The sequence below is a fragment of the Nerophis ophidion genome, linkage group LG14 (assembly GCF_033978795.1).
Source record: "Nerophis ophidion isolate RoL-2023_Sa linkage group LG14, RoL_Noph_v1.0, whole genome shotgun sequence".
Lineage (NCBI taxonomy): Eukaryota > Metazoa > Chordata > Actinopteri > Syngnathiformes > Syngnathidae > Nerophis > Nerophis ophidion.
In genome coordinates this window covers 47909502-47935102 of record NC_084624.1, presented here as the reverse complement: position 1 = coordinate 47935102, position 25601 = coordinate 47909502, and the positions used below count along the sequence as shown (strand labels likewise).

Here is a 25601-nt window from a genome sequence, read left to right as displayed (position 1 = left end):
GTTTTAGACCTAAGTACTGGTAACTATGGTATGTTTTAGACCTAAGTACTGATAACTATGGTGTGTTTTAGACCCGAGTACTGGTAACTATTGTGTGTTTTAGACCCGAGTACTGGTAACTATGGTATGTTTTAGACTCTAGTACTGGTAACTATGGTGTGTTTTAGACCCGAGTACTGGTAACTATGGTGTGTTTTACACCCGAGTACTGGTAACTATGGTATGTTTTAGACCCGAGTACTGGTAACTATGGTATGTTTTAGACCCGAGTACTGGTAACTATTGTGTGTTTTAGACCCGAGTACTGGTAACTATGGTATGTTTTAGACTCTAGTACTGGTAACTATGGTGTGTTTTAGACCCGAGTACTGGTAACTATTGTGTGTTTTAGACCCGAGTACTGGTAACTATGGTATGTTTTAGACTCTAGTACTGGTAACTATGGTGTGTTTCAGACCCGAGTACTGGTAACTATGGTGTGTTTTAGACCCGAGTACTGGTAACTATGGTATGTTTTAGACCTGAGTACTGGTAACTATGGTGTGTTTTAGACCCGAGTACAGGTAACTATGGTGTGTTTTAGACCCGAGTACTGGTAACCATGGTATGTTTTAGACCCGAGTACTGGTAACTATGGTGTGTTTTAGACCCGAGTACTGGTAACCATGGTATGTTTTAGACCCGAGTACTGGTAACTATGGTGTGTTTTAGACCCGAGTACTGGTAACTATGGTATGTTTTAGACCCAAGTACTGGTAACTATGGTATGTTTTAGACCTAAGTACTGGTAACTAAGGTATGTTTTAGACCTAAGTACTGATAACTATGGTGTGTTTTAGACCCGAGTACTGGTAACTATTGTGTGTTTTAGACCCGAGTACTGGTAACTATGGTATGTTTTAGACTCTAGTACTGGTAACTATGGTGTGTTTTAGACCCGAGTACTGGTAACTATGGTGTGTTTTACACCCGAGTACTGGTAACTATGGTATGTTTTATACCCGAGTACTGGTAACTATGGTATGTTTTAGACCCGAGTACTGGTAACTATGGTATGTTTTAGACCCGAGTACTGGTAACTATGGTATATTTTAGACCCGAGTACTGGTAACTATTGTGTGTTTTAGACCTAAGTACTGGTAACTATGGTGTGTTTTAGACCCGAGTACTGGTAACTATGGTATGTTTTAGACCCGAGTACTGGTAACTATGGTGTGTTTTAGACCCGAGTACTGGTAACTATGGTGTGTTTTAGACCCGAGTACTGGTAACTATGGTGTGTTTTAGACCTAAGTACTGGTAACTATGGTATGTTTTAGACCTAAGTACTGGTAACTATGGTATGTTTTAGACCTAAGTACTGATAACTATGGTGTGTTTTAGACCCGAGTACTGGTAACTATTGTGTGTTTTAGACCCGAGTACTGGTAACTATGGTATGTTTTAGACCCGAGTACTGGTAACTATGGTATGTTTTAGACCTGAGTACTGGTAACTATGGTATGTTTTAGACCCGAGTACTGGTAACTATGGTATGTTTTAGACCTGAGTACTGGTAACTATGGTATGTTTTAGACCCGAGTACTGGTAACTATGGTGTGTTTTAGACCTGAGTACTGGTAACTATGGTATGTGTTAGACCCGGGTACTGGTAACTATGGTATGTTTTAGACCCGAGTACTGGTAACTATGGTGGCCAGCATGGGCGGACACACAGTTATGTCCAACACAGAACTGATCCAAAAACACACAAACGCCCTCAAAGAGATGCGAGGAACACTCCAAAATGCTGCAGGATCACAAACAAATTAAAAAATAAATAAAATACTGCAAATGCCAAAAAGAAACAAGTAGAAGAGGCAAGTCCTGAACGCTGCAATGCTGAAGTTGAACTGAAATGCTGACAGAATGTTGTGTGAATGTGAGAACAGTTTCAATGTTGGAGATCTTGAATGTTGAACCCCAGGACCAGAGGTGACCAATCTAAATCTAAGACTACATGGAACAATCTAAGTCTAAGATTAGATTTAATAATCTCAGTCTAAAAGTAGATGTGATAATTCTAAGTCCAGGACTACATGTGACCAATCTAAGTCTAAGACTAGATGTGACAAATCTAAGCCTAAAACAACATGTGACATCTCTTAGTCTAAGACTACATGTAACAATCTACCGTACGTCTAAATCGAGATGTAACAATCTAAGTCTATGATTAGATGTGACTGATCTAAGACTAAATGTAACAATCTAAGTCTAAAACTAGATGTGACCGATCTAAGTCTAAGACTAGATGTAACAATGTAAGTCTAAAACGAGATGTAACAATCTAAATCCATGACTAGATGTGACCAATCCAGGTCTAAGACTACATGTGACCAATCTAAGACTAAGAATATATGTGACCAATCTAAGTCTAAGAATAGATGTAACAATCTATGTCAAAGACAAGCTGTAACAATCTAAGTCTAAGACGAGAAGAGACCAATCTAAAGCTAAGACTAGATGTGACTGATCTAAGTCTAAGACTAGATGTAACAATGTAAGTCTAAAACGAGATATAACAATCTAAGTCCATGACTAGATGTGACCAATCTAGGTCTAAGACTACATGTTACCAATCTAAAACTAAGAATATATGTGACCAATCTAAGTCCACGACTAGATGTAACAATCTATGTCTAAGACAAGATGTAACAATCTAAGTCTGAGACTAGATTTGAGCAATCTAAAGCTAAGACTAGATGTGACCGATCTAAGTTTAAGACTAGATGTGACCAATGTTAAGTCTAAGACTGGATGTGACCAATCAAAGTCTAAGACTAGATTTGAGCAATCTAAATCTACGACTAGATGGAACAATCTAAGTCTAACACTAGATGTGACCAATCTAAGATTTACACTGAATGTGACCAATCTAAATCCAAGACTGGATCTGACCAATCTAAGTATAAGACTAGATGTGACCAATTTAGACTAAGACTAGATCTGACCAATCTAAGACTAGATCTGACAATTTTAAGACTAGATCTGACCAATCTAAGTCAAAGACTAGATCTGACCAATCTAAGTCTAAGACTAGAGCTGACCAATTCAAAACTAAGACGAGGTCTGACAAATCTAAGACTAGATGTGGCCAATCTAAATCTAAAACTAAATCTGACCAATCTAACACTAGATCTGACCAATCTAAGATTAGATCTGACCAACCTAAGACAAGTTCTGACCAATCGAAGATTAGATCTTACCAACCTAAGACTAGTTCTGATTAATCTAAGTCTAAGACTAGAGCTGACCAATTTAAAACTAAGACGAGATCTGACAAATCTAAGAGTAGATATGGCCAGTCTAAGTCTAAAACTAAATCTGACCAATCTAACACTTGATCTGACCAATCTAAATTTAGGACTAGATCTGACCAATCTAAGTCTAAGACTAGATCTGACCAATCTAAGTCCAAGACTAGATATGACCAATCTAAGACTAGATCTGACCAAGCTAAGTCTAAGACTAGATCTGACCAATCTAAGACTAGATCTGACCAAGATAAGTCTAAGACTAGGGCTGACCACTTTAAAACTAAGACGAGATCTGACAAATCTAAGAGTAGATATGGTCAGTCTAAGTCTAAAACTAAATCTGACCAATCTAACACTAGATCTGACCAATCTAAGATTAGATCTGACCAACGTAGGACAAGTTCTGACCAATCGAAGATTAAATCTTACCAACCTAAGACTAGTTCTGACCAATCTAAGACTCAATCTGACCAATCTAAATTTAAGACTAGATCTGACCAATCTAAGGCTAAGACTAGAGCTGACCAATTTAAAACTAAGACGAGATCTGACAAATCTAAGACTAGATGTGGCCAATCTAAATCTAAAACTAAATCTGACCAATCTACAACTAGATCTGACCAATCTAAGATTCGATCTGACCAACCTAGGACAAGTTCTGACCAATCCAAGATTAGATCTTACCAACCTAAGACTAGTTCTGACCAATCTAAGACTCGATCTGACCAATCTAAGTTTAAGACTAGATCTGACCAATCTAAGTCTAAGACTAAAGCTGACCAATTCAAAACTAAGACGAGATCTGACAAATCTAAGACTAGATTTGGCCAATCTAAGTCTAAAACTAGATCTGACCTATTTAAAACTAGATTTGACCATCTAAGACTAGATCTGACCAATCTAAGACTAGATCCGACTAATTTAAGTCTAAGACTAGAGCGTACCAATTCAAAACTAAGACGAGATCTGACAAATCTAAGACTAGATGTGGCCAATTTAAGTCCAAAACTAAATCTGACCAATCTAACACTAGACCTGACCAATCTAAGATTAGATCTGACCAACCTAGGACAAGTTCTGACCAATCGAAGATTAGATTTTACCAACCTAAGACTAGTTCTGACCAATCTAAGTCTAAGACTAGAGCTGACCAATTTAAAACTAAGACGAGATCTGACAAATCTAAGACTAGATGTGGCCAACCTAAGTCTAAAACTAGATCTGACCAATCTAAAACTAGATCTGACCAATCTAAGACTAGATCTGACCAATCTAAGACTAGATCTGACCAATCTAAAACTAGATCTGACCAATCTAAGACTAGATCTGACCAATCTAAGACTAGATCTGACCAATCTAAAACTAGATCTGACCAATCTAAGACTAGATCTGACCAATCTAAAACTAGATCTGACCAATCTCAGACTAGATCTGACCAATGTAAGACTAGATCTGACCAAACTGTAAGTCTAAGACTAAATATAATGTGAATGTTTTGGAGCATTCACACAATTAATTATTCAAAAACATGCTTTGATTGTCCTCAAAATGGATAAAAACAAACATTTCACTCATCAAAGTTCTATGTATGAGAAAGTTGTTTGGGAAGTGAGTATTGTCAAGTGGAAGTCATCGACCGGCCCAGTGAGCCTGAAGTATCTAATGAGGCTTCACTCATCTCTAATGGACTTTCTGCTATTTCCACACCAAAAAATGGCTGAATGAGCTTTGCAATTAGCATAAATCCACTTTGACTTCCCACCTTTGCAGAACACCAAGACATGTCAGACTCCAACAAGCACATCTAGATTGCAGACATGCCAGGATCTACACTCTAGTAGAAATAGGTCTTGTTTTCTTTCACACGATAAATAGGAATGCAGAATAAGAACGCCCTTGGTTGTTGTGGAATTGTTTAAGACCAGGGGTCAGCAACCTTTTTGAAAGCAAGAGCTACTTCTTGGGTACTGATTAATGCAAAGGGCTACCAGTTTGATACACACTTAAATAAATTGCCAGAAATAGCCAATTTGCTCAATCTACCTTTAATAAATAAATCTATATATATATATATAAAAAAAGGGGTATTTTTGTTATTCATTCCGTCGTACATTTTTTTTTTCCTTTTACGGAAGGTTTTTTGTAGAGAACTAATGATGAAAAAACACTTAATTGAACAGTTTAAAAGAGAAGAAAACACGAAAAAATTTAAACATAGTTTATCTTCAATTTCGACTCTTTAAAATTCAAAATTCAACAGAAAAAAATGAAGCGAAAAACAAGCTAATTCGAATCTTTTTGAAAAAATTAAAAACATAATTTATGGAACATCATTAGTCATTTTTCCTGATTAAGATTAATTTTAGAATTTTAATACCATGTTTTAAATACGTTAAAATCCAATCTACACTTTTGTTAGAATATATAACAAATTGGTCCAAGCTATATTTCTAACAAAGACAAATCATTATTTATTCTAGAATTTCCACAACAAAAAGTGTTAAAAGAAATTCAAAAGACTTTGAAATAAGATTTCATATTTGATTCTACAGATTTTCTAGATTTAACAGAATATTTTTTTAGAATTTTAGTCATAAGTTTGAAGAAATATTTCACAAATATTCTTCGTCGAAAAAACAGAAGCTAAAATGAAGAATTATATTAAAATGTATTTATTATTCTTTACAATAAAAAAAATAAATTTACTTGAACATTGATTTAAATTGTCAGGAAAGAAGAGGAAGGAATTTAAAAGGTAAAAAGGTATATGTGTTTAAAAATCCTAAAATCATTTCTAAGGTTGTATTTTTTCCTCTAAAATTGTCTTTCTGAAAGTTATAAGAAGCAAAGTAAAAAATAAATGATTTAATTCAAACAAGTGAAGACCAAGTCTCTAAAATATTTTCTTGGATTTTCAAATTCTAATTGAGTTTTGTCTCTCTTAGAATTAAAAATGTCAAGACAACAGAACACTTTTCCACCTTGCATGAGTCCATTTTAGATGAGCTCGGCCCCAGCAAAGCGTTTCTGGGTGTTGTTGATAAATGGCTTTGGCTTTGCGTAGTATAGTTTTAACTTGGACTTACAGATGTAGCGACCAACTGTAGTTACTGACAGTGGTTTTCTGAAGTGCTCCTGAGCACAAGTGGTGATATCCTTTACACACTGATGTAGCCTTTTTGATGCAGTACCGCCTGAGGGATCCAAGGTCACGGGCATTCAATGTTGGTTTTTGGCCGTCACTGGTTTTTGAGTTTTGCTAGATATACGTTTTTTTTCGAATGTTTTTGGTGTTGTTACGACCGGATATACCGTATTTCCTTGAATTGCCGCAGGGTATATAGTATGCGCCTGCCTTGAATTACTGCCGGGTCAAACTTGATTCCCAAAATAATTAACGCATGCTTAGTATTACCGCCTGGTCAAACTCGTGACACTTCCCTTGTAATCATTTTCAAAATGGAGGAGGCTGATTTCAATACCGGTAATTTGAAATTGCATAAAGGGAAGAAGATTAAGAGCTATTCAGTAGGATTTAAGGTCCAAGCTTACAACACACTCAAATGTTTACTGCATACCTTTGGTAAGTGCCGGAGTGAGAAGAGGTTTTAAAATAATTACCGCATGCTTACTTTTACCGCATTCCTTTGGTAAGCACAGAAATGACAGGAGGTTTTAAATTAATTAGCGACCCGGCGGCAATTCAAGGAAATACGGTCAATAGTTTTGCTCATTAAATGGTGGATGAAATTCCTGTCCTTAAAGCATCTCGGCAGACAAAAATATCATTAACAGTTTTGTGATGCGGCCGCTTGTTGTCACCTGTCACTCACAGGTGCATCGCAAAATCAGCGGCTAGAGTGTCCGCCATGACTGGGTAGGTTGTGAGTTCAAGCCCCAGCCGAGTCATACCAAAGACTATAAAAATGGGAGCCATTACCTCCCTGCTTGGCACTCATCATCACGGCTTGGAATTGGGGGTTAAATCACCAAAAATGTATTCCCGGGCGCGGCCCCCGCTGCTGCTCACTGCTCCCCTCACCTCCCAGGGGGTGAACAAGGGGATAGGTCAAATGCAGAGAATAATTTCGCCACAACTAGTGTGTGTACGACAATCATGGGTACTTTAACTTGAACTTTTTTTTTTAAAGCCTATAGATCAGGGGTAGGGAACCTATGGCTCTAGAGCCAGATGTGGCTCTTTTAATGACTGCATCTGGCTCTCGGATAAGTCTGAGCTGACATTGCTTAACATGATAAGTAATGAATGATTCCACTTGTAATCACAGTGTTAAAAATAACGTTCAAAATATAAAACATTCTCATGCATTTTTATTCCATCCATCCGTATTCTACCGCACCTGTTCAAGAAGTTGCATAATGGTAAGAAGTTATTTATTTATTATTGATTAGTGTGGGGCTTGCCCTCCTGGGGGTTCTTTAGACCCCCAAGCACCGAAATGAGAGCCTGTTTCAAGGTTACAATATTGTTTTATTTTTCAATAAGTCTCTCAGTTGCTTTCCAGCAATTGTCTTTTTCCATTTCGTTCTCGCTCGCGCTCTGGCTCCAGCCCCAACCCCGTCTCTCCTCCTGGCTGCTGCTTATAACAGAGCGACAGGTGATTAGATAACAAGGCCCAGGTGGGCCGTCTACGCACCTGTCGCTGATTTTGAGGCCTGTCCTGGCATATCCCAGTTCGCTGCAGGCTAACTGAATAATAACTGATTATTATTCAGTTAGCTTCAGAATAACAATGTTATTACAAAGAATAATAGACCTCTTATACCCTAGAAATGTTGGTCTTACTTAAAAATGAACGCGTTTAGTTGTTTTCAGTGTTAAAAAAAATATTATATGGCTCTTACGGAAATACATTTTGAAATATTTGGCTATTTGGCTCTCTCAGCCAAAAAGGTTCCCGACCCCTGCTATAGAAAAACCATATGTGACTGCTTTTGGAGCGTTCACACAATAAATTGTTTATTTTTTTGTCGCGTTCAGATGGAATTCGATTCAATGCGCGGCATAGACTTTCTGTGCGCTGAGTGCGCGTAAAAAGTGCGCAATTTTGGCAACCTCTTTCTTGGTATACTCGCCCCATATGTAAACGTTTTATTTGCCTAATAGAATTGCAATTGCGACATCCAGTGGACACATTAAGAACTGTCTTTTTTAATTGTATTTAAAAATGCAGCTGAATTTTACAGGTAGCATCCCTGGGTGACTTAATAATGCAACCTGGCCTGTTTATCTATTTTTTGTTTACATTTGTAGTGCACGGACAAGATATCCTACACAGTTGCCAAGCACAGTGGGACACTTACCATTTATAACCAGGTATTCCTTCATTACGGTTCCTGTTGTTTGGACATTTTTCTGATCATGCAAGTAATAACCTGAGCGTGTAGACAAGTCCCTTTATTGCGATGTAGAGGTTGCTGCATGGCTACATATGATGGATGGAAGCTCTGTACATCCTCATCAGCAGGAAGTCCAAATAAGGAGTGTGTCAGTCAGCCTTGCACTGCTTCACACAACAGTGACTACTATCAAGAGAGTGCAGCTTTCATCTCAATTGCTTGGAAATGGTGGAGCTAATAAGCCGTGGGGTCACTTTTAGATTGCAATAACTCCATTTGAGGCGCCCGAAAGAGGGGGTTTGATATCAAAAATCAGGGGACGCTTGCAGTCCGTCCTCATTGGCTCAGGAGTCAAGGAGCTGTTCTTATAAAGCCAGGCTCCTCTCGCTGGAGACTGACTCCGGAGGACTTTTGTGCTCGTCGACGGGTTGCCAGGGAGCCTGAGGACTGACACCATCCTCAACTGGACCACCTGTGGACACTCCTGAAGGAGCACGTTCAACAAGTAGGTGCGTCTGAGGACACGTGCTTTGTACTCATTTTTCTTTGTTTACATGTTGTTTGCCTTCAATGTTTTCATTGGGTGCACGTGTGAAATGTATCATACAAACCTGACAAATCATATTTTATATATAGTCCAAAACCTCGTTTCCATATGAGTTGGGAAATTGTGTTAGATGTAAATATAAACAGAATACAATGATTTGCAAATCCTTTTCAAGCCATATTCAGTTGAATATGCTACAAAGACAACATATTTGATGTTCAAACTCTTTTTCTGCAAATAATAATTAACTTAGAATTTCATGGCTGCAACATGTGCCAAAGTAGTTGGGAAAGGGCATGTTCACCACTGTGTTACATCACCTTTTCTTTTAACAACACTCAATAAACGTTTGGGAACTGAGGAAACTAATCGTTGAAGCTTTGAAAGTGGAATTCTTTCCCATTCTTGTTTTATGTAGAGCTTCAGTCCTTCAACAGTCCGGGGTCTCCGCTGTCGTATTTTACGCTTCATAATGCGCCACACATTTTCCATGGGAGACAGGTCTGGACTGCAGGCGGGCCAAGAAAGTACCCACACTCTTTTACTACGAAACCACGCTGTTGTAACACATGCTGAATGTGGCTTGGCATCGTCTTGCTGAAATAAGCAGGGGCGTCCATGAAAAAGATGGAGCTTAGATGGCAGCATTTGTATTTCCAAAACCTTTCAGCATTAATGGTGCCTTCACAGGTGTGTAAGTTACCCATGCCTTGAGCACTAATACACCCCCATACCATCACACATGCTGGCTTTTACACTTTGCGTCGATAACAGTCTGGATGGTTCGCTTCCCCTTTGATCCGGATGACATGATGTGGAATATTTCCAAAAACAATTTGAAATGTGGACTCGTCAGACCACAGAACACTTTTCCACTTTGCATCAGTCTATCTTAGATGATCTCAGGCCCAGAGAAGCCGGCGGCGTTTCTGGATGTTGTTGATAAATGGCTTTTGCTTTGCATAGTAGAGCTTTTACTTGCACTTACAGATGTAGCGACCAACTGTATTTAGTGACAGTGGTTTTCTGAAGTGTTCCTGAGCCCATGTGGTGATATCCTTTACACACTGATGTCGGTTTTTTATACAGTGCCGTCTGAGGGATGGAAGGTCACGGTCATTCAATGTTGGTTTCCGGCCATGCCGCTTACGTGGAGTGATTTCTCCAGATTCTCTGAACCTTTTGATGATATTATGGAGCGTAGATGTTGAAATCCCTAAATTTCTTGCAATGTCACTTTGAGAAAGGTTGTTCTTAAACTGTTTGACTATTTGCTCACGCAGTTGTGGACAAAGGGGTGTACCTCGCCCCATCCTTTCTTGGGAAAGACTGAGCATTTTTTGGGAAGCTGTTTTTATAGCCAATCATGGCACCCACCTGTTCCCAATTAGCCTGCACACCTGTGGGATGTTCCAAATAAGTGTTTGATGAGCATTTCTCAACTTTATCAGTATTTATTGCCAGCTTTCCCAACTTCTTTGTCACGTGTTGCTGGCATCAAATTCTAAGTTAATTATTATTTGCAAAATGACATAGTTTATGAGTTTGAACATCAAATATGTTGTCTTTGTAGCATATTCAACTGAATATGGCTTGAAAAGGATTTGCAAATCATTGTATTCTGTTCATATTTACATCTAACACCATTTCCCAACTCATATGGAAACGGGGTTTGTATATATAGCCCACTTGCTACGTATACTGTATAAATACAATTAATTTATAATTATAGATTTGTTAGTTACATTGGAGAACATCACATGTTTAAACTACGGCTGTCAAAGTTGACTATAAGTTGTTTTTTGTTTTTTACACACGATTTAACGCTGCCTGCGTCCTGACTCCTTTTTGACCCTCGGCCCCTTCTGTGGCGCGGGGAAACAGCCATGGCCTTCAGTTCAGTTAATGTTGAGCCACAATCTTGAAAATCGCCAACAAAAGTGCGCGAACAAAGGCTGCCTTCCAAGGCCCAAAGTCCTGGCAAAGTCGTTCTCCCGACAAGACGGGACTATTTTATTTTTGATGACCGGCAAACTCAGTGAACTTTGTTGTTTGGATTACAGTTAAAGTACCAATGATTGTCAGACATACACACATGTGGTGTGGTGAAATTATTCTCTGCTTTTGACCCATCCTCTTGTTCAAAAAACCTGGGAGGTGAGGGGAGCAGTGAGCAGCAGCGGAGGCCGCGCCCGGGAATCATTTTTTGGGTGATTCAACCCCCAATTCCAGCTCTTGATGCTGAGTTGAGTGTATTGATGACATAAAATGTAAATTGTTGAACTAACTTGACAGAATAGAAAGACTATAGGCAAGAATTCTCGAGTGATTTGTGGGGACTTGTCCAGGGTGTACACCGCCTTCTGCCTGATTGTAGCTGAGATAGGCGCCGGCGCCCCCCGCGACCCCAAAAAAGGGAATAAGCGGTAGAAAATGGATGGTTGGATGGATTTTTTTATGGGAAACTCAAGACATGTCATGACACCTTCTCTCAAACCAGTGACATACTTCCGGTTTTCAAATGCTGTATAACAGGGGTCAGCAACCTTTTTGAAACCAAGAGCTACTTCTTGGGTACTGATTAATGCAAAGGGCTACCAGTTTGATACACACTGAAATAAATTGCCAGAAATAGCCAATTTGCTCAATTTACCTTTAATAAATAAATTTAGATATATATAAAAATGTGTATTTCTGTCTGTCATTCCGTCGTCCATTTTTTTCCTTTTACGGAAGGTTTTTTGTATAGAATAAATGATGAAAAAACACTTAATTGAACGATTTAAAAGAGGAGAAAACATGAAAAAAAGAAAATTAAATTATAAAACATAGTTTATCTTCAATTTCGACTCTTTAAAATTCAAAATTCTACCGAAAAAAAAAGAGAAAAAGTAGCTAATTCGAACCTTTTTGAAACAATTAAAGAATTTATGGAGCATCATTAATAATTTTCCCTGAATAAGATTAATTTAAAAATTTTGATGACATGTTTTAAATAGGTTGAAATCCAGTCTGCATTTTGTTAGAATATATAACAAATTGGACCAAGCTATATTTCCAGAAGAAAAAAATTTAAAATAAATTCAAAATACTTTGAAATAAGATTTAAATTTGATTCTAAAGATTTTCTAAATTTACCTGAATATTTTTATTTTTATTTTTAATCAAAATAAGTTTGAAGAAATATTTCACAAATATTCTTCGGCGAAAGAACAGAAGCTCAAGTGAGGAATTGAATTAAAATGTATTTATTTTTCTTTACAATAATACAAACAAATGTACTTGAACATTGATTTAAATTGCCAGGAAAGAAGAGGAAGGAATTTAAAAGGTAAAAAGGTATATGTGTTTAAAAATCCTAAAATCATTTTTAAGGTTGTATTTTTTCTCTAAAATTGTCTTTCTGAAAGTTATAAGAAGCAAAGTAAAAAAATAAATGAATTTATTTAAACAAGTGAAGACCAAGTCTTTAAAATATTTTCTTGGATTTTCAAATTCTATTTGAGTTTTGTCTCTCTTAGAATTAAAAATGTCGAGCAAAGCGAGACCAGCTTACTAGTAAAAAAAAAAAAAAAAAAAAAATAGAGGCAGCTCACTGGTAAGTGCTGCTATTCGAGCTATTTTTCGAACAGGTCAGCGGGCGACTCATCTGGTCCTTACGGGCGACCTGGTGCTTGCAGGGCACCGCATTGGTGACCCCTGATGTATAAGTACCATAATAAAGTGAAAAATCGTCTTACCACACAATTCATGCGTCATCAAAGATGTTTTGTAAGGTAGTCTGTGATTTCTCATAGTTGTCATGCAGAGATATGAAGACCATTATTAACATGTTCAACAAATAATGTACAGGATATCAGAAGCAATTATTCCAGTAGAAATATCACAGATTACATTACCAGATATCTTCGACGATGAAAGCATGGTGGTACCAATCCACATTTGGTGTTATTCATGCAAGAAGCTGGTATCCAAACATGGTGTAGCTCCGACAAGAATACAAGTTCTGGAATCTTACAATATCTACAGTGCAGGTCATTTTTGTTTATTGTCATTTAAGGTTAAGAGAAAAAAAAAAAAATCATTAAAGCAAATTATATTGATCTGCAATTATCCCGATTAATTTTGAGTTAACTATAAACAATCTCGATTAATTATTTTAATTGTTTGACGGCACTACTTTAAACACAATTCAACGTCTCTGAAAAGGAGCAGGAAGTAGAATAGCTTACTGTATCAACTTTAATTCCCCTTCTATCATGTTTTATCAGTTACTGATATTGTTTCCACTTCCTGTGTTTCAAAGTTAAATAGTAAACACAAGATTTAAAAATAATTGAAATAAAGAAAATGATTTAACATTTAAAAATGAATGCATACAGGAAGTTATAAATAAGGCTGCAACATTTACTGATTCACTGCGACTTGTCCAGGGTGTACGATGCCTTCCGCCCGATTGTAGCTGAGATACACGCCAGCGCCCCTTCGCGACCCCAAAAGGGAATAAGTGGTAGAAATGGATGGATAGTATTTACTGATTCATTCGATCAGGAAAAAGTTTGGTTTATTTTTTGTTACTTCAAATATTTGTTTGGTGAATGAGAATAATCAAACTTGTTAAAATCCGGAGCCCAAGAAGTGCCGAGACGTGACACACCTGGACACAGTTTCTGCATGAGAGTACATGAGAGCGGTGCTGCGTTTTCAAATTTTTTTAACGCACGTGAGTTGAAAGTCTATTATCATATTTGGTGATGTGCGCTTATGATAAAAAAATGAAGGTTATGGCAAGCAGAAAAATTGTTTAATTATTTACACATTGAGACTATAAAGTGTCTTTTAATCGATTACTTGATTAATCAAAGAAACGGATATATTAATCGATAGCTGTAGCCCTAATTACACAAAAGCCAAAAGCAGTGAAGTTGTCAGGTTGTGTAAATGCAGAACAAAAAGAGAATACAATGATTTGCAAATCCTTTTCAACTTATACTCAATTGAATAGACTCCAAAGACAAGATATTTAACGTTCCAACTGGAAAACTTTCAAAAAAGCTGGCATAAGTGGCAAAAAAGACTGAGAAAGTTGAGGAATGCTCGTCCAAGACTTATTTGGAACATGCCACAGGTGAACAGGCTAATTGGGAACAGGTGGGTGCCATGATTGGCTATAAAAGCAGCTTCCTTGAAATGCTGACTCATTCACAAACAAGGATGGGGCGAGGGTCACCACTTTGTCAACAAATGCCTGACCAATCAGTTTAAGAACAACATTTCTCAAACAGCTATCGCAAGGAATTTAGGGATTTCACCATCTACGCTCCATAATATCATCAAAAGGTTCCGAGAATCTGGAGAATTCACTGCACGTAAGCCATCATATTACAGCCCTTCGAGTCTTTAAGCAAATGGGTAAGGGATATCACCACATGGGCTCAGGAACATTTCAGAAAACCACTGTCAGTAACTACAGTTGGTCGCTACATCTGTAAGTGCAAGTTAAAACTCTACTATGCAAAGCCAAAGCCATTTATCAACAACACCCAGAAACGCCGCCGGCTTCACTGGACCCGAGCTCATCTAAGATGGACTGATGCAAAGTTGAAAAGTGTTCTGCGGCCTGACAAGTCCACATTTCCAAATTGTTTTCGGAAACTGTGGACCAAAAAGGAAAAAAACCTTGTGGATTGTTCTTGGGTTAAAGTGTAAAAGCCAGCACGTGTGATGGTATGGGGGTGCATTAGCGCCCAAGGCATGGGTAACTTACACATCTGTGAAGGCACCATTAATGCTGAAAGGTACATACAGCTTTTGGAGCAAAATATGTTGTCATCCAAGCAACGTTATCATGGGCGCCCCTGCTTATTTCAGCGTCTCATGTACTGTACGCTCGTGCAGAAACTATGTCCAGGTGTTTTTGGGACTTGTAAATGCCTGAATAATCATTAAAAAGCCTAGTTAGCTTGTTTTGCAATAGTTTACGGTATATTTTTGTAGTATGTTTTATATTTTTGTTCATTGTATTGATTTGTTTATTTATTACCATATTAATTACTATCTTTTGGTCAAGAGACTTAAGTGGATCATTTAAAATTATATATTTTTTGGGAGTAATTGACTTTTATGCAGTGGCTAGATTGACAAATAAAACCGATCAGTACCACATAGATAAAGTAGGACTACAAATATAAGAACGAGTCTATAGTTCTGTTGACTGTGAATGTTAATAATATTTACTGATGTTTGTGTTACTGCAGCACCCGAGGCTCGAGGCACCATGTGGCTGTTAGAGAAGCTGCGCAGCTCCATGGAGAGTAAGGGGACACACCCTCCGTCCCCGCAGACCACCGAGGCCATTCCAGTTTCCGTGTACGCCAACGTGCTCACGCCGCAAAAGATTCCAGATTTCTTCATCCCCCCCAAACTAATCTGCTGCCCGCCAGAGTCAGAAACCCCCGAGCTTCAGGGCCGCTTGCGACCGTCCGCCTCCGACCACACCATCTGCATCCAGAGCCCCAGACCCCGCAGAGGCAAAAACCCCTGCAGCCCTCGCCTCTTTTCCCGCACAGCAGGGGACATGCGCAGCCTCCAGAAGTCCGCGAACCGTCACATCATCCAGATAGAAAGCGCGGACGAGCCGGCCAGGGGCGCTTCTGACGGCGTCAACACCAACGCGGACCCCCAGTCGCAGACCGCCATGTCTCTGCCTTACGTGCCCAAGGCTCAGACCTCCTACGGCTTCTCCACCCTGATTGAGTCTCCCCATACCCGTCGCAAGGAGAGTCTCTTCCACAGCCACCCGGGGAGTCCTCTTACCTCGCCAAACTCCCAGAGGCGCTCGCAGACAGGGACTCATCTGACGCCGGCAGACACCAACCTCTACCGTTACTTCAGCGGTGGAGAAAGTGACACCTGCTCCTCGGCGGAATCCTCGCCCTTTAACTCCCCTCTGCTGTCCCGCTCTGCCTCTCTACTGCGCTCCATCACCCAGGAGACGCAAGCCAAGGTAAGGACCTTACCTGTCGGTTCACCTGCACCTGTCAGGTTAATCGGTACTTTGGCTCTGCCTCTCTCCTGCGCTCCATCACCCAGGAGACGCAAGCCAAGGTAAGGACCTTACCTGTCGGTTCACCTGCACCTGTCAGGTCGGTCGGTACTTTGGCTCCGCCTCTCTCCTGCGCTCCATCACCCAGGAGATGCAAGCCAAGGTAAGGACCTTACCTGTCGGTTCACCTGCACCTGTCAGGTTGGTCGGTACTTTGGCTCCGCCTCTCTCCTGCGCTCCATCACCCAGGAGACGCAAGCCAAGGTAAGGACCTTACCTGTCAGTTCACCTGCACCTGTCAGGTTAATCGGTACTTTGGCTCCGCCTCTCTCCTGCGCTCCATCACCAAGGAGACGCAAACTACGGTAAGGACCTTACCTGTCGGTTCACCTGTACCTGTCAGGTTGGTCGGTACTTTGGCTCCGCCTCTCTCCTGCACTCCATCACCCAGGAGACACGAGCCAAAGTAAAGACCTTACCTGTTGGTTCACCTGCACCTGTCAGGTTGGTCGGTACTTTGGCTCCGCCTCTCTCCTGCACTCCATCACACAGGAGACTCAAGCCAAAGTAAAGACCTTACCTGTCGGTTCACCTGCACCTGTCAGGTCAGACGGTACTTTGGGTACATCAGTATGTTTGCATGTTGCATGTACAACACTCCGTTATCGCCCAAAGAGCAAAGGTACAGTAAGCTTCCGAGCTGTCTACTGTAAATGAGGGGTCTCAAACTTGCGGCCCATATTTTGTGGTCTTCCACTGAACTTAAGAAACCGGCCAGAAATGGTTCTGCAATCACAGTCAAAATTCTGTAGTCCCATCTCCCTCTCTCTGACTGAAGTTGCGAGATAGGCAGCCGAATCCAGCTGGATGGACTGGGCTACTCCAAGGAACTTCAAACGTCCACTGCCTCTTACAAATCGGGGTTTTGTTCCTGGCTTGGTTGAGAATAAGTTGAGAATGGTAACTTTTAGATGGACTAAGGTCTGACATGTTTAGTAACTTTACCAGTGGCAGTAGCCAGACCAGGATGGCAACCTGGATGTGACACACTCACGGACTTTCCAATTAGTCAAACGGGGGCTTCACGGTGGCAGAGGGGTTAGTGCGTCTGCCTCACAATACGAAGGTCCTGCAGTCCTGGGTTCAAATCCAGGCTCGGGATCTTTCTGTGTGGAGTTTGCATGTTCTCCCCGTGAATGCGTGGGTTCCCTCCGGGTACTCCGGCTTCCTCCCACTTCCAAAGACATGCACCTGGGGATAGGTTGATTGGCAACACTAAATTGGCCCTAGTGTGTGAATGTGAGTGTGAATGTTGTCTGTCTATCTGTGTTGGCCCTGCGATGAGGTGGCGACTTGTCCTGGGTGTACCCCGCCTTCCGCCCGATTGTAGCTGAGATAGGCGCCAGCGCCCCCCGCGACCCCGAACGGGAATAAGCGGCAGAAAATGGATGGATGGATGGACATCGAAATGAAAACAATAACAATATTTCGGGGCTGTAAATCTAATTTAGAAAAGAGCATATTATAGAGGTATTGGAAAAGAAGATGTTTTTTTAATACCTTTTGACATATCAGGGACATTTAATGATGACGTGACATGAAATTATTACGTATGGCTCCTTTAACTTCCTTTTGTGGCCGAAGCCCTCCTCCAGGCCAAGCCCCCTTTGACTGCATCTCCATCCTGTCAGACATTTTGTAGTTTTTCACATCTCCACATTGAGTCTACAGACAGATATAAGTCAGAATTGGACTTACCACATAAAAAAATAATTGCCAAATTTTGAGGAATAATGTCTTAATCAGACTTAGAAATACTAATCCTTGCCTTGGTCTTCAGCCGGTTAGAATACTCTAATCACGTTCTCGCTTTTGATTGATTGATTGATACTTTTATTAGTAGATTGCACAGTACAGTACATATTCCGTACAATTGACCACTAAATGGTAATACCCCAATAAGTTTTTCAACTTGTTTAAGTCGGGGTCCACGTTAATCAATTCATGGTAAAACATCACAAGCCATGCATTGGCTGGGAATCGAACCCAGGTCAACTGCTTGGAAGGCAGCTATGCTAACCACTATACCACCAATGCTGGGCTCTTTAAAGCAGCTGTTAAGCAACTGCAGTACATCTAGAATGCTGCTGCTCGAATCCTGACTAGAACCAGCATATACTACATATTGCCAAAAGTATTTGGCCACCTGCCTTGACTCACATATGAACTTGAAGGTGCCATCCCATTCCTAACCCATAGGGTTCAATATGACCTTTTGCAGCTTTTACAACTTCTACTCTTCTGAGAAGGCTGTCCACAAGGTTGCGGAGTGTGTTCTTCCAAAAGCGCATTGGTGAGGTCACACACTGATGTTGGTGGAGAAGGTCCTGGCTCTCAGTTTCCGTTCTAATTCATCCCAAAGGTGTTGTATCGGGTTCAGGTCAGGACTCTGTGCAGGCCAGTCAAGTTCATCCACACCAGACTCTGTCATCTATGTCTTTATGGACCTTGCTTTGTGCACTGGTGCACAGTCATGTTGGAAAAGGAAGGGGCCCGCGCCAAATTGTTCCCACAAGTTTGGGAGCATGGAATTGTCCAACATGTTATGGTATCACTGGAACTAAGGGGCCAATCCCAACACCATAATTCCTCCTCCACCAAAGTTCACACTCGGCACAATGGAGTCTGAAATGTATCGAACTCCTGGCAACCTCGAAACCCAGACAGGTCCATCAGTCACAACGTGATGATGCGTTGTCATGCCTAATAAAAAAAAGGGGGGTGCAGGAGTAGTACTTTTTAGAGCCGGTATAGTACTGAATATGATTAATTAGTATACCGGTACTAGTATAGTAAAACCCTAAGAACGACAAAAAATCATCGCGAGCATAAACAGAGTTAGCACACGAACAAAAAGGTTCTACGCAGCAGGATTTTGACACAGTTTTGGCACCAGGTGTGACCAAGCCCTTGCAGCAGGAAGTTGAGCAACACAACAACCGTGTTCCTTGTTCCATTTAAGTCCAGCTTTCCCTCGTCTGTTCCCAGGTCTCCCGTGCCAAGCGCTCCCTGGCCCGCCACAGCTCCCTCTCCACCGACGAGTGCAGCTCGGCCGACAACAGCCCCAACATGCAGCGCCGCCGCCCGCGTTGCCCCGCCTCCCCCGCCCTCCGCGGGTGCAGGGGCGGCGGCCTCCGAGGCGCGGCGTCCGACCCCCTGCAGCGCGAGCACACCGTCAACCTGCACAAGGGCGGCACGCTCAGGCTCAGCACGCACTACGACCCGGAGGCGGCCCGGCTGAGGGTGCGGGTGCTGGCGGCGGAGGCCATCTACGACAGGAAGACCGACCTCAAGAGCATCAACTGCTGCGTGGCGCTCTACCTGAAACCCGGCAAGAAGCAGAAGCAGAGGAGCACCATCATCAAGAACAGCAGGAATCCCGTCTTCAACGAGGATTTCTTCTTCGACGCGCTGCCCCAGGCGCAGGTGAAGAGTCTGGCCATGAAGATCAAGGTGGTGAACAAGGGCACCAGTCTGAAGAGGAACGTGCTGCTGGGAGAGAGACAGGTGCTGCTCAGCGAGCTGCTGGCCGGCCTTTAGGGGAAGACTTCTGCCCCTCAAAAACCACTCCAGAGCCTTTTCTTCGTTCCACGCCACGTTTGTGGCGAGTTGCTGCAGGTGGAAGTCATCCTGGAAGACTTGCAGGAGCAAGACACTTATAAATAATAAAGCCGGCGTTTCTGGGTGTTGTTGATAAATGGCTTTGGCTTTGCATAGTAAATAAATAAATGGGTTGTACTTGTATAGCGCTTTTCTACCTTCAAGGTACTCAAAGCGCTTTGACACTACTTCCACATTTACCCATTCACACACACATTCACACACTGATGGAGGGAGCTGCCATGCAAGGCGCCAACCAGCACCCATCAGGAGCAAGGGTGAAGTGTCTTGCTCAGGACACAACGGACGTGACGAGGTTGGTACTAGGTGGGAATTGAACCAGGGACCCTCGGGTTGCGCACGGCCACTCTCCCACTGCGCCACGCCGTCCCTGTATATGGGCTTTCAGAACACCAGAACACCAGATTGTTGTCTCCCAAAACTTTATGAGTTCAGGAAGTGATTAACTTAACTTCTCGGGTTAACGTCTGTAAGGTTTCAGTGTAGTGGAACTGTGTCCTGCAACACCCAGAAGCGGTGAAGTTGTCACCTTGTGTCAATGCTAAAGAAAAAGAGAATACAACAAAGCCTTTTTAACTTATTTTCAATTGAATAGACTGCGAAGACACTGAGAAACTTGTTATTTTTTGCACACATTGCAAAAAAGTTGTGCATTTTTACCTGTGTGTTCCATGGCTTTTCCTTTTAACAACACTCAGTAAAGGTTTGGGAACTGAGGAGACACATTTTTGAAGTGGAATTATTTCCCGTTCTTGCTTGATGTACAGCTTAAGTTGTTCAACAGTCTCCTGCCTCATATTTTAGCCTTCATATTTTCGATGGGAGACAGGCCGGCCAGTCTAGTACCCGCACTCTTTTACTACGCTGTTGTAACACCTGGCTTGGCATCGTCTTGCTGAAATAAGCAGGGGCGTCCATGATAACGTCGCTCGAATGGCTATAAATGTTGCTCCAAAAGATGTATGTACCTTTCAGCATTAATGGTGCCTTGACAGATGTGTAAGTTACCCATGCCTTGGCCACTAATACACCCCCATACCATCACACCCGCTGCCTTTTACACTTTGCGCCGAGAACAATCCGGATGGTTCTTGTACAAAAGACTGTCTCTGAAACGCTTGTTTTCTTTTTGTGTCATTGAGTTGCTTGAGTGTAGTTCACTTTTACGACACTGGAGGGGGCATTGAACACATCACTATATCAGCAAGCTCTGAAAGTTACGGTGAACTTCGATGTCATTTGTTTAATTGACAGTGTGCGTCAATACAAAGTGAGTTACTTTATATACACTTTAATATAACCTGTTTTGTGCTTAAAACTACATTGCAACTCATTTGGTCAGTTTTATTGTTGTCTAATGGCTGTTTGGCATCAGGTTCACAAGCTAACTGCTAGCTAAATATCATACCCTGATTGGGGCCTGTTTGTAGCATTGGACATGTTTGTTAGCCCCAATTGACAATTTAGAATTATTGTTGTGATGCTATTTACATTCTAGTAATTATTACATTACTTAGGGCTGGGATGTTCAAATTCTGTGGATTTATGTAAACTGTGTATACACAGCTAAGTAATGTATATTTAACAGCCATGTTGCATGCTTGTGTCTATATTCAATTGTATTGTGGTCACTTTAGTTAATTTACAATAATTGTATTTGTTTGTTTAGGAAACCACACACATACACAAATGCAAACAAACAACTCAATATGCAATTGAACCTGCAGATCTGGACTTGGACAATCTATTTTTTCTCCTGCACTCACCTGAATGAATAATTGCTGTCCTGACCCGACACCCTGAAGTGATTGCTAATCCATATTTAACCAGTCATAGTCGTCATTACAGTTCTATTCCTCTTTCTTCCGGAGAACACAACGTCCGCAGTTTCCAAAAACAATTTGAAATGTGGACTCGTCAGACCACAGAACACTTTTCCACTTTGCATCAGTCCATCTTAGATGAGCTCGGGCCCAGTGAAGCCGGCGCTGTTTCTGGGTGTTGTTGATAAATAGCTTAGGCTTCGCTTAGTAGAGTTTTAACTTACACTTACAGATGTAGCGACCAACTGTAAGTTAAAGTTAAAGTACCAATGATTGTCACACACACACTAGGTGTGGTGAAATGTGTCCTCTGCATTTGACCCATCCCCTTGATTCTACCCTGGGAAGTGAGGGGAGCAGTGGGCGCCAGCTCATTTATGATAATTTAACCCCCAATTCCAACCCTTGATGCTGAGTGCCAAGCAGGGAGGCAATGGTTCCCATTTTTTTAATAGTCTTTAGTATGACTCGGCCGGGGTTTGAACTCCCAACCTACTGATCTCAGGGCAGACACTCTAACTGCTAGGCCACTGACAGTGGTTTTCTGAAGTGTTCCTGAGCCCATGTGGTGATATCTCTTACTTACCCACTCGCTTTTTGAGGGACTGAAGGTACGTAATATAATGGCTTGCAAGCAGTGATTTCTCTAGATTCTCTGAACCTTTTGATGATATTACGGAGCGTAGATGGTGAAATCCATAAATTCCTTGCAATAGGTGCTTGAAAAATGTTGTTCTTAAACAATTTGCTCAGGCATTTGTCGACAAAGTGGTGACCCTCGCCCCGTCCTTGTTTGTGGATAGGTGAGCATTTCATGGAAGCTGCTTTTAAACCCAATCATGGCACCCACCTGTTCCCAATTAGCCCACACACCTGTGGGATGTTCCAAATAAGTCTTTGACGAGCATTCCTCAACTTTGTCTGTCTTTTTTGCCACTTGTGCCAGCTTTTTTAAAACGTGGCAGACATCAAATTCCAAATGAGCTAATATTTGCAAAAAATAACAAAGTTTACCTATTGGAATGTTAAATATCTAGTCTTTGCAGTCTATTCAATTGAATATAAGTTGAAAAGGATTTGTTGTATTCTCTATTTATTTCCCATTTACACAACGTGACAACTTCACTGGTTTTGGGGTTTGTATTTAATGATTGTTGTTGTAATTTTCCTAGTCTAAATGGATTTGTGTTCCTGCATAATGTTTATGAGCTGCATTTGTTCGGTTGATTTCGTACTCGGTTCAATCCTGAACGAACCTGCCGTGATGTGACTTGTTCCTGATCCATCAATCAATAAACGACTTCATGTGCTACAGCTTGACTGTTTGTGTGCATGATTGTTGTTTTGGAATGTTGGATTTCTCCAAATGTCTTCAGTGTTCTCCCATGCCATGAGAGAACAACAAAGGCCATTCGTGGGGTTTCTCTCTGCCTTATTTGCACACCGTATGCTGTGTAAATATTCTAACTCCCTGTCTCATTTCAGCAAAGACATTCTTGATTGAATTGTGCCTCCCCATGAGCTTTAAATAATGTGGTTGTGAAGGAAGTACAATTCTGGCTTGATAAACTCAAGAGAGAAAGGTACACATTTTGGTTAAGCGAGAAAAAAGGGAAAATTAAAAGCTCGACAAGAAAAGAAAGAGCAGCCTCTGCTGGACAAAGAGTAGAATGACAGCCTACAACAAAGTAGGTCACTTTGAAGTGACTCCTTACCTTCTCTTTGGACATTTGATGACATCATTGGCTTTATGACGCTAAACGTAACATGAATACACATATCAATAAGTACCAATTACAACATTCTAATAAGCGTCATTTAGACAAAAGTAAAGCAATGAAACCGTTAAGAAATGTTTATATTGTATTTAGACGTATTTTTAAACAAAATGTACCATCCCAGAATACACAAGATGGAACAATATATATTTTTTAATAAAGTTTTCCAAGAATTTAAGAGATACATTGTAGTGTTATTTTGCTTAAGAGTAAAAAACTTGAAAACATACTTATGTACTGTTGATTTGATGTTTGTTATGTGTAACTCATTTTAAGTGAATGATGTAAATGTTTTTCAGCATCTTGAACCAAATTAATCATCCGTATGCATGTTGTTGTGTATTTACATTTCCAGAATTTATTATGGCAATACACAATGTAAATAATAATATTTAGGATGATCTAATTTGTGTCGTATTATACAATTGTATATTTACTTGTATATATATTTGAAGACTAATACATACACTTTTTAATAATTGTTGTCAGTTATTCCACAATGAATTGTGAAATGTTTGCTAATGCTGTATTAATGTATGAATGTTTGTATTGATAAGAATAGCCATAGCAGAATTATGCTCTTGAAAATCCTAATAAAGTTTTTTGTTGAGTGTTAAGGCAGAACTTACAGGCATGACATCATTTATTAGCGCGTCTTGTTTGTCCAAAAATAAATACGGAACGAAACCCATCAGCTGGCACTTTATAGGTCATTTAAATCAGTTGCACCATGGGTGATGTAGTTTTCATTGAAGTTACAACTTCCTTACCCACAATGCACTGCCGCTATTGTAAACACAGAACTGTCAAGCAACACAGATACTGACTTAAAATTTTTAAAGGATGAGAGCCAGAAGAACTTACCGGCATTACGTTGTTCTGTCCAGTGGCACTTCTTGTTTGTCTGAAAATATATACGGAACGAACCCGTCAGCTGGTACTGTTAGTCATTCAAATCAGTTGCACCATGGGAGATGTAGTTTATAAACAAAAAAGCCCGCTTCCATTGAAGAGTTACAACAACATTACCCACAATGCAGTGTCGCAATACTAAACACAGAACTTTTAAGCAACACAAATCCTGCCTTAAAAAGGTTTAAGGATGAGAGCCAGAAGAACTTACCGGCATTACGTTATTTTGTCCAGTGGCGCGTCTTGTTTGTCTGAAAATGAATACGGAACTAACCCGTCAGCTGGTACTGTTAGTCATTCAAATCAGTTGCACCGTGGGAGATGTAGTTTATTAACGAAAAAGCCTGCTTCCATTGAAGAGTTACAACAACATTACCCACAATGCACTGCCGCCATAGTAAACACAGAACTGTCAAGCAACACAAATCCTGCCTTAAAATGTTAAAAGGATGAGAGCCAGAAGAACTTACCGGCATTACGTTGTTCTGTCCAGTGGCACTTCTTGTTTGTCTGAAAATATATACGGAACGAACCCGTCAGCTGGTACTGTTAGTAATTCAAATCAGTTGCACCATGGGAGATGTAGTTTATAAACAAAAAAGCCCGCTTCCATTGAAGAGTTACAACAACATTACCCACAATGCAGTGTCGCAATACTAAACACTGAACTTTCAAGCAACACAAATCCTGCCTTAAAAAGGTTTAAGGATGAGAGCCAGAAGAACTTACCGGCATTACGTTATTTTGTCCAGTGGCGCGTCTTGTTTGTCTGAAAATGAATACGGAACGAACCCGTCAGCTGGGACTGTTAGTAATTCAAATCAGTTGCACCATGGGAGATGTAGTTTAAGACAAAAAAGCCCGCTTCCATTGAAGAGTTACAAAAACATTACCCACAATGTAGTGTCGCTATAGTAAACACAAAACTGTCAAGCAACACACATACTGACTTAAAATTTTAAAAGGATGAGAGCCAGAATAACTTACCGGCATTACGTTATTTTTTCCAGTGGCGCGTCTTGTTTGTCTGAAAATAAATACGGAACGAACTCGTCAGCTGGTACTATAAGTCATTTAAATTAGTTGCACCTCGGGAGATGTAGTTTACGGCAACGAAAAAGCCCGCTTCTATTAAAGAATTACAACTGCATTACCCAT

General features: G+C 40.6%; 1 protein-coding gene and 1 non-coding gene across 3 annotated transcripts; one reads left to right on the top strand and one right to left on the bottom strand.

Annotated features, from left to right (window-relative positions):
• Nucleotides 1-8889: 8889 nt before the first annotated feature.
• Nucleotides 8890-19961, top strand: LOC133568771 (C2 calcium-dependent domain-containing protein 4C-like). Of its 2 annotated transcripts, none has more exons than XM_061920901.1 (3): nt 8890-9162; nt 15462-16210; nt 19298-19961. In XM_061920901.1, exons 2-3 carry the CDS (start codon nt 15482-15484, stop codon nt 19847-19849), a joined length of 1281 nt encoding a protein of 426 aa, XP_061776885.1. In that variant the 5' UTR covers nt 8890-9162; nt 15462-15481; the 3' UTR covers nt 19850-19961. The 2 variants fall into 2 exon arrangements, with proteins under 2 accessions (XP_061776885.1, XP_061776884.1); XM_061920900.1 differs by having other exon boundaries at nt 8890-9166.
• Nucleotides 18275-18346, bottom strand: trnag-ucc (transfer RNA glycine (anticodon UCC)). Its single transcript has one exon. It is a non-coding gene; the product is annotated as a tRNA-Gly (tRNA).
• Nucleotides 19962-25601: the final 5640 nt, after the last annotated feature.